At 43.0% G+C, this 10,085-nt stretch overlaps 1 protein-coding gene across 1 annotated transcript; it reads right to left on the bottom strand.

Annotated features, from left to right (window-relative positions):
• Positions 1–1,280: 1,280 nt before the first annotated feature.
• MINAR1 (membrane integral NOTCH2 associated receptor 1) lies at positions 1,281–8,970 on the bottom strand. Its single transcript, XM_005521572.3, has 3 exons — positions 6,661–8,970; positions 4,947–5,201; positions 1,281–1,478 (listed from the first exon to the last, which is right to left on the bottom strand). The coding sequence occupies exons 1-3, from the start codon at positions 8,968–8,970 to the stop codon at positions 1,281–1,283; spliced, it is 2,763 nt and encodes a 920-aa protein (XP_005521629.1).
• Between the last annotated feature and the right edge of the window lie 1,115 nt (positions 8,971–10,085).

Here is a 10,085-nt window from a genome sequence, read left to right as displayed (position 1 = left end):
CTAGCTTGAGAATTCCATCGAACCTGCTATTTGCATTTGGGATAAAGCATCAAATGGACATTTCCCATGGGATACAGACTGCTTGCTGTCCACTAGCTTCAACCATCATTCTTAAGTACATTTAGCAAGAGGGAAGCAAAAGATCTCCCTGTGCTGAAATGCATTGAATCAGCAGCAAGTTTCTACCAGTGCTGAGAAATTGTGCCCTTAATATAAGTGCTCAGAAACCACCAGCCCTGCTGCTTGAGGAGCACTCGGAACTGTATAGAAGGCCTGTGGGAAAAGGACTTCCATTAGTACCCACTATGCTGTGATTTATGTTATGGGCTTAAAATAGCAAAAAATTAAACAGTTCTATTTAACCTACAGTCTAAAAAAAGGCACAAAGACTTTGTGGAAAAAAAATAAAAATTAACTGTTCAGATTACATTTCCAAGAACTTTTAGAGTGTCACTTTGATTTGCCAGCTTTGCTTGCTGGCAGGAGTGAAATTGAGACAATTTCACTGTCTGCAGAGGTAAAGAATACCCTTTTGGCAAGGCAAGTTTGCCAGCTCTATGCAAATGTTATTCAACAGAAGTAACTAAAACCTCTTGTGATTGCTTTAAAACATAATCTTTTTGGTCTGCAGCACATTGCACTTACCTAAGTACTCAGTGATGATAGAGTGGGTCTTAGGGCAAGACCAAATACAAAGAGCCCTTTTTAATCTGAACACAGGAATGAACTCTGTTCACATCTTCACAGTCTGCTTCCAAATAAATGATCATGAGACACATAAATAGTATAAAATAAATACAATACATTCAGAGTTTTCTACATTGTGGAGAGCTGTTAAGACTTCTCTAGGTCCCCAATGTAATGCATATAGAACATTCCCTTCTATACAGTGCTACCTCCATGTACCCACACCTCCTTTAAATGCAACATAGCTCAGACGAACGTTCTCTTTTGCCTGGATTCTCATCAGTCTCTGATTCTGTAAAACATTATATCATTTCTTTAGGAAAAAAAAAATATTGCACTTTTAAAAATGCATAAAAATCGAACCGAATTCCCATTAACTCCACCACACAGTCTGTTATTTAAAATAGGACTTTCCCAAAAACGTATCTCTAGTTGTTCTGCATTCTGCCTTCATTTACAGCATTCTCCACCGGGATACGCTCAGAACATTGTTCCTTAGCGCATCCCTTACAGTTTTGCCAGCAGCCTTTTGACACACAGCGTGAGCTACCCGAGACACACGTGGCTGGGAGTCACAGGTGCGTGCTCCAGGCTCAGGATTTCATGGTGCAAATGGGAACCACAATGACCAGGATAACCGTACAAGCGGCCGCTGCGATCAGGGCAGCGATCTTGCAAACCTTTGCTCTCCTGAACTCGGCCTCTTTCCGTTTCAACAAGGAATCGTAGCCAGGAGTATAAATGTCTTCCATCCAGTACTCTAAGTTGTTTGGGTTTAAAGATTCTTGAGTCTAAAAATTAAAAGGAAACAGTTGTTAATAGTCTGGGGTCTGCTGTTAATAAAATAAGTAAACAAAGCAGATGTGCCTGGAGGCCTCCCAGTCACACCTGGATCTGCTGTCAGGATAAAGTGGGTTATTGCCACTTCTCACACCCCTTCATCTCCTGGTCCCAATCCCATAAAGCTGACGAAAGTGGTAACAAAATACTGCAAAAAATAGACTCCTGCAACAGTAAGATTGTGCTCCAAAATCCCTCACTTACCTCTGATTTACCGGAAACTTTGTCATCTTGGATGGCATTTAAATAAAATCTCTTTAATCTGCTCAACAGCAGAGGTGTCAGCAAGTGCCTGCCTGTAACTGTTAATAATTTTTAAATTATTAAAGCTCAGCTGATGGGAAAGGTTCTTAATATATGCTCCTCGTGCACTACATTTTACAAAGCTAACCCTAATTCTGGCACCACGACTTGCTTGCAGGGCAGGATTACCCAGCACCCAGTCCTGCAGTGGGGGCAATTTACAGACCCCTCCTCTGGAATGGCATTGCCTGGGGATGCTGCAGAACTTTATCAGTATTTCCATTTGAATTACTTATTTTTTATGTCTTACAGCTTTTTACTCCTAAGCATTTATGAGCTCTTAAAGCTTTCCATTTCAGCCTTGCTTGTTTTATTCCCTTTAAACTCTGTGTTAGAGGAAAATAAGGTGAAAACCAGGGAAACCCAAACACTACTATTGAACTTATCAGCAGAAAGGAATAAAACAAAGAGAGCATTTTGAAAAATGACAGCATTTCCCCAAAGCTGTCTCTTTTATCTGAGGCTCCAGAAGCTTATTCCTTTAAAACAAATGAGAAAGATTCCATATAAAAATATTACAGTGAGAATACCCTTACACACACCATTTCTGTGCCTGTAACAGTCCTGACCCAAAGGTTGTCAGACCTGGCAAAGAAACTCCAGCTGACTTGAGAAGGATTTGAGTAAGTCTTTAATTGACTAATTCAGATTTTGTGGCCACAAGCTACTGACTGAAACTTTGCTTTGCATGAGAGCAGCATTTGTTTTATGTAAAGAACTACTAAAATAAGTGATTTTATAGCTATTTCAGAAATAAACCATGAAAATTGAGCGATGGTTTTATGATCATTTAATGGACATCTCTATGATAGTCTTAGGATGCTGAAACAGAGGCCATCAGACACATCTGTGATTGCATCTTTAGGGCTTTGGATGACCTGTTTCAGCCTTGTGAAAAAAGGCAGCAATCTCATCACTAAAGGCATCAGAAAACAGCCTGATACTGTTTCATCCCAGTGGATCGTCATACACAAAGCAAAGCAATGAATCTCACACAGAGCCCACACCTGGGACAAGCTTTGGGCCTGACTAGTCTTGCAATTTCTTTTTTTGGAGGAAAACCCAGCAGACTTGTCAGGCTTGTCAGGAGAAATTTTAGGTAAACAAAGGTGGAAAAATCCCAAAGGTAGGCATACTGTGCTTCAAGCAAATTGCAGTTTCGGACCCGTCTGCCTTGGCATTGACCTTTTAACTACTTCAGAAGGAAGATGCATTATTGAAAAGGCCCATTACTGTTAATCAGCTTCCCTTCCCATTTCATTGCCAGACATAGGAATGTTCATTAAGGCATAATGTATTTACTTTCAGTTCTAATAAACTTAATCACTGGGGAAAAAAAAAAAACCCACTCATCAGTCTGTGTCTATTTTTCAAGTTTGTCAGTAAGCTCCATTATAAAGTCTAGACATGGGCTTTGTGGGGTAGATGCAATTCTGACAGTCTTTCTGGAGGGAAAGAATCAAACCAGTAAACTTCTATCACCTTTATCCTAAAGATAAATTATGGCAATAAGCCGATTTCTCTGGTTTGCTCACAGTCATGCAGAGCTGCTTACAGAGAACAAAACAGCCCAACGAGGAGCAGATGGAGAACACTTCTCCCAGAGGGGCTTTGCTCCCAAATATCACCTCCCTTATTGCCTCACACAGCAGGTAAGTGATGCTTTGTGACTGCCTGCTGCAGAGGAACTTCCTCCAGCCTATTCCTACTCTATCATACAGCCTCAATGCCAGGGTTAGGAATTTAGTGAGCCCCCTAAAGCTTTTAAGACCCAAAAAGCTGCAGGGAGCTGAGACAAGATGCAGCCTGGTCCCTGTGCTGCTTGGTTTCTCTCCGAGTGCACTTTAGCCACAGCAAGGAGCAGGGGCTGATGAGGACAGGGAAGTTTGCATGAGCCAAGCAAAGATGTGAATTTGTTGTGCACAAATTCCTGCACAAACATTCATGGGAGTTGCACTAAAGCACTGTGTGGGTGATGGTTTCAAATCCAAATCAGCCAGCTCGGGGTCCTGAGGCACAGCATCCTGATGCTTTCCTAGGCATTAGTCTGGAGCTGGTTTAGGTACCTCAGCACTGAGCCATTGAGGGCTGGCACGGAGCAGCAAAGTCTCAGACTCTTCCACGCCAGACATGCTGTGGAGACAAGCAGGCTCCCTCCTTGAGCACGGCTGCACCAACTGCTGCCCACAGAACCCAAAGTGCCTGAGGTCAGCACCAGACCCCCCACCAGTCCTACATTCTACTGTCAAAGTGCATATAAATGATACAGTTATTTCACATCAGTGTGGATTTCATTGTGTGACACATTTCGGGTTTTGAGACCAAGAAATGCAACATTTATTTGGTCTTTACGCATTTTGGATGTCATTCTTCAGGTTTCCTCTTTAAACCTCTGCTGAGATATCTTCCTTCCTAAAAGATGTGTTGTGTTTATCAGGCTACACAGGGTACCCAATGTGGGTGCTCATTTTATGTCAGGTTTGTGATTTTGCATCAGGAAAATATAAATGCAAAACGTGCATTTGTCTCCTCTGTTGCACAAGAGCCTGCACACTTACAAGCAGAACCAAAATGCAAACTAGACACACCATTGGTTGCCTGGCTGGTTTCCAGCAGCCACTTCAAAGCTTCAACAGTGACGTGTTTCAAAACCAGTTGTGGTATTGAACATCTTCTACAAGTATTTGATGTCTCGTGTTCCTAGTAAAATGGAAAAAAACAACCCTAGCACTGCAATTCCCTGTGAATAATTCAGAGAGAACAAAGGCAGAGGAAAAGGCAGCAGTCCCAGCTCCTGCACCACTCTCCCTTGCTGCAGTGAGGGACCAGCTCACCTCTGCACTCCCTTACTCCCCAAACCTTCTTTAGAGCTACTAAAGCTACGATGGCTTCTCCATTGCAGAATAAGCTGGGACCATCAGCCTGCCAAGGATCACCATTCAGCAATGAAACATTCACATTTTCATTGTCCCTGGCCAGGATGGATAGGGATCAGCAAGATTAGAGGCTCAACAATCCACAGCTTTTTCCTGAGCTATCCAAATCCCTTCTTAAATGTATATTCTGGCAACATCCACTTGCAATCAAGCCATTCAAATTAAACAAATGAGACTCACTTGTAGATCCAAGGCTGCAATCTTGCCTTTATCCCCCGAATTCCTCGTGTATTCCTCTATGGTCCATGATGGCTGGGCACGTTTCACTTCAGCCAGCTCTGTCAACCTCATGTCTGTGTAGAGAGGGTTGCTTTTCATGTGTGACTTGAGTGATGCAGGATAGGGATGAGGACTAAAGACTTGTTCAATCAAGAAAGCATCTTTTGGCTGTTTAGAGAGTCTATGTGGCTGTGGGATTTCGTATTGCCTGTCTGCCTGCAATAGGGTTTAAAAGAATTTGAGAGAAAAAAACAAGACTATGAGGGAGTTAAACACAAAAGACAAAAATATTCCTTTCAGAAGCACCATATGATAAAAAATAGACCAGCTAGGATAAAGGTTTTGGATGACAAATTTGCCCACATTCTTCTCATAATCAAACCAGAGGTATTGAGGTATTTTACAAACACAACTCCATACTCCTTATAACATGAACATGCTGCTGATGCAGCAGCAAAAAATTAGGGTTTGCGCTGTTTAGACACCAAAAAACTATTCTGAAATGGCCCTGACATCCAGAGAAGCCCAGCTGATCTGCAAAAGCTGAGAGACACAAGCATGCTTCCAGGTTTCTGTTTCCAGATCAAATCCTAACATGAGGCATTCCTGAGGAATGTCCCCAGCCTGACACTGCAGCATCCATGGTACAATCCAGCTTCAGCCACAGGCCACTGAGGGAGTCTGGAAGGGACTCTCAAAATCAGCATGTCATCCTAAGCAAAGCAATGTACAGAAAAGCCAAGGTTTGGGCTGACTAAGGATGGCCTTCTTCCCTCCCTGCAGTCCAGCAATAACCTGTGGTTTGTGGCTTCTTGTTCACCCAACCTCACTTATTTCCATCAAACCTCTTTCTCTCTTTTCTCAACTCTTCTCTGCCCTCACACCCTGTTGTAGGAAGGCACAGCATGCCTGCTGTGTGGTCACAGCTGACAAGGGGCTGCAGGACCCCCTCCCCAAGCAGAAACAAGCACCCACCCCATGCAGTTTCAACTGAGCAGCACCAAGAGCCCTGCACAAGGGCAGCCAGGACATCCATGGGGTCAATGAAGGGGGCACAGGGAAGCTGCTGGAGGATGGGCAGAGTTCTTCTGCCCAGCCAAGCCAAGAGCACAGCTGAGCTGCAGTTCAACAATAGGAGGCTTCAGACTTATTTAAATGACAATGAAAGAGAGAATATAACTACAATGAGCATCTCTCAGTACACATACCAGGATTTTTTCCTTGAGGGACTTGAATCCATGAATCTGTTTTGTTGGCTTTTAAATATGTACATACTTGTCTGATAAAAACCATCACAATTCAATTTCAAAATATCCCTTCTAAAACAATCAGTAGAGAATTTCAATTTTCCCCCCACCCTTTTCACTAAGGTAATTACCAGGCCTCCTGATGTTGCTACAGATGATGAAGAATACCATCACCTTCCTGAGATGTCGCCCACATTACCACCCTCCCTTTGCAAAAAATAAAAGCTTTTAAGCAGCAACTTGGCCATTTTGCAACCACCAAGCAAGAACCTACAGGTACAAAATCACTCCATTATGATAACAATAAAAGCAGGCATAACATGGCAGGGCAAAGCATTGTCATACCCCAAGGTTTGAGATGACTATGGAAGGCATTCATAACCACATTATTTTTAAGCATTTATTAAGTGAGTTAAAGTTGAAATTACCTCTTTAGATTTCCTGTGCCAGTCCTTATTTTCTCCTCCATCTCTCTCTTTCATCTCCTCCTCTGTTATGCCAACTTGGTTGGTGTAAGTAATAGCTCTCCAATCCCGGGGAGAGTTTGATATACTTGCTATTTTGGATTCAGTTGCACTGTTTTCTTCTGTTAATGACCTCGATGATCTCCTAGTAAACAAACTTTTTTTTAAGGCTTTTACTCGAAGACTTTCACTATTACTTCCACTGGCATCTGAACAGCACCATTCTGGGTTATTCTCCAGTTTGCTTCCATGAGGAGTATTGTGGCACTGAAATATCTGCGGGGAGTTGCTCTCATCTGACGCGGCATCGCTTGTCAAAGAGTTGAGATCTATCTGTACACTGACCTTCTCTGGCTGCTGGATTTTTTGATCCAGCTTGCTTAATTTTCCCAGGACTTGAGAGATTTCTTCTCGGACACCTGAGAGAGATTCCAGTTTCTTCTCTATTTCACCAATCCTCAAGACTAATTTGCAGACACTCGTTTTCAGTTCGTCATCTGTGTTACTGACATCCGCCCTGACCACTTTATCCAGTTTGTTACAGGCACTCGCATTGGAGATCTTAGTCAAATTGTGCTCAGGTGAGCTCTCACAGTCTGATTTATGCACCTGAGACAAGGAACCAGTGCTGTTGTAGCACGAGGACTGCATGACTCCCGTGGAACCGCTGATACTCATGTCATCCAAAAACCGGAAAATGTCACTGATGTCATCGCTCACAATTTCAGAGTCATCATCCGACTGCTTCAGAGAGTGCCGCTCGCCGTACTTGGCTTGGCCTGCTGCACACAAATCCTTGCATTTCTTGTGGTCCAGAACCTGCTGCTCTGTTTGTGTCCCAACACTCATGGTCCTGTCAATGCTTAGGATCTGGACAGAAGTACAGTTAATGCTCTTATCCTTAAACTTTTTGATTGGCTCGTGTTTCTCCACATCTAGAATGGAAGGAATTTCCTTAGGTTTATGCCCATTGGGTTTCACAGCATAGTTTGCCTGCATAATTGGTTGCTGATCCTTTGCATTTAGGTAGGACTGATGCCTGTCAACTGAAGGAAAGTTTGGAGATGGGTTGCTCGAACTCTGGTATCGTGGTTTCTCTTCAGTCTGCTTCCTATTAAAAAATGAGCGTTCAAAGTCAGGGACCTCCTCAGTATTTAAACTCCAGCTTTTAGCTGGCCAGGCTGTTTGCTTGGCTGGCTTTCCAGTCCACTTTTTGGTTTCCTGTGGTCCAAGAACAGTAGTTGGGCCAAAATACGTTGAAGCTTGAAGATCATCTAAACTTTCATGCTTCACTCGCCTTTTGTCAGGTATAGGAGAATAGATTGGATTCAAGTACTGGCTGCTGTACGGCATTTCGAAGCTGTGGTTGAAGAAAGTCTGCTTAGAGCTTTCTTTCCTGTTCTGAGGCTCTCTGTGTCCATCTTCTGGTGTTTTGTTGGATGGTATTAAGTTGGGAGATATTGTAATCAGATTATGAAAATCTTCTTTGAATATATTTCTTTTCTGGACACAAGACTGCATCATGAACGGCTCATCATTTGAAATGAAAGTTTCTTTTATGCCTGCACTTATAGGCAGGGAATCCTGGTCTGAAATAGATTCATTTTCAATGTTCATGGGGAAGTAGGTACTCTGCATCTCACATGGTGGGGATGTGGCGATGGAGTAGGACGCCAGTGCCTGCAGCCTGTCCAGAGAGGCAGCCCGGCCCTTCATGTCCTTATTAACACCAAGCAAGAAGTTGGGTTCTGATGAGGGGACAAACTGCTGGCAGTCTTTGCAGTCCATCTTTCTGCATTTTGAAGACCTTCTGACTGGAAAGCCCCGGTTGAAGTCCTGCTCGTTGAGCTCACAGTTGGGCACACAGTCAGGCACACAGTCTGCCATGTTGCAGATCTCTGTGTCAGACCTGCAGGACTCGAAGGACTCCTTCTTCTTCACTTTGTGCCTTGCAACTGGAAGCTTTTCCTTGGCCACTCCCCCGTTCATTTGTATGAGGTTGAATATTGTTACTATATCTGCTGCAACCATGATTTTCTTTGATTGCTGATTGTTTACAGTGCATCTCATTTTGTCTTTGAACAAAGTCGCTGGGAAATTAGGATCCAGGCAAGCAGTGTAAAACAGCACACTTCTGAGCTTGGCCAACTGGGATAAATCAAACCTTGCACACAGGGACTTGCAGAGATCCTGGTAAGAAACAGTATTCTGCTTCGTGTCCAGTTCTTCCAGTATCTTCACCAGGAAGAGTGAGGATTCCTGGTTGGACTCCATGGCTTAAGCCTATTTTGCCGTTTAGCCTGGAAACCGTGTTCCACTTCTACAGCAACACAAAAAAGATTGTAAGTCACCCACAGATAATATCCAGGGTCTTGCAACTCAGCCAGAGATGGGGCCTGACTCCCTAACTATGCCATCCAGGGCTTGCTTTTATAACCCATCCTTGTGTTCTGAACTTCAGGCTGCAATCCTAGCATCCAATAAATCAATACTTAAATGGACAGAGGGTTTTATCCGAGAAGGCTCCTTTATGCCAACGTCTACTAAAGCAACCAAGCAAATAAACAGCAGAAGCTTTGGAGAGGCTGAACTAATGGCAGATAGACAATCCCAACCTGCTTTCAATGGGACTGTCACAGAATTTCTTACCAGCTTATGAGAGGTTCAAAGCACAGCTTGAGCATCAAATTGTCTGCAAGAATTCAGGTCCTAGCGTAACCAGGGCTGATCTACTGCACCATGACATGTTTTCATATCTGAATGAAAATGGCTCTGAGGAAGAATTTTTGACAATAAACTTCTGACATGTTTTTAGAAGTTATCTGAGAACATAATTACCATCTTGCTTACTTTAAACCATTATTTTTTCCTCTACTCTAAAGTATCTCCTTTGGATACTTTGACATGTTTTTTCCACAATTACCTTTTCTTAAGTATAGGATTCAGGAATGGAAAAGCTGCCAGGTCCCACGTGAAAAGTCTGTGTGGGCCCTGTTTCAGCTCTTAAGCCCAAAATTTAGCAAAGAATAGAAGGAGTTAAAAAAAAATCCTACCGAACCTTGAAACCAATCCAGCAGATGCTGGAGGGCTGGCTGCCAATCAGGATGGATTTGAAGACAGAGAAATATCAAGGACAGAGAACATCCTCTTCAGTGATGTGCTCCCAGTGAAGCCTAGGAGTGCATTTCCATTCACCATCCCGAAATGACAGGGCAGAGGTGAAGAGCAAAAGCTTCACATTCATGTGGATAATAGGAATAGCTTGAACAAGCACAGCTAACACTAGCAAACATCTTAGGGAGAATATAAACCCCTGCACTTTCAGAATTTAAACCAACCTTTAGCTATTATGGATTAGGAAAGGATGTTGATGATTTTTCATCCATCTG

Source organism: Pseudopodoces humilis, chromosome 16 (genome assembly GCF_049639895.1).
Source record: "Pseudopodoces humilis isolate 2021_Gansu_Grassland_sample_001 chromosome 16, ASM4963989v1, whole genome shotgun sequence".
Taxonomy (NCBI): Eukaryota; Metazoa; Chordata; class Aves; order Passeriformes; family Paridae; genus Pseudopodoces; species Pseudopodoces humilis.
This window is presented reverse-complemented; position numbering and strand designations above follow the sequence as displayed.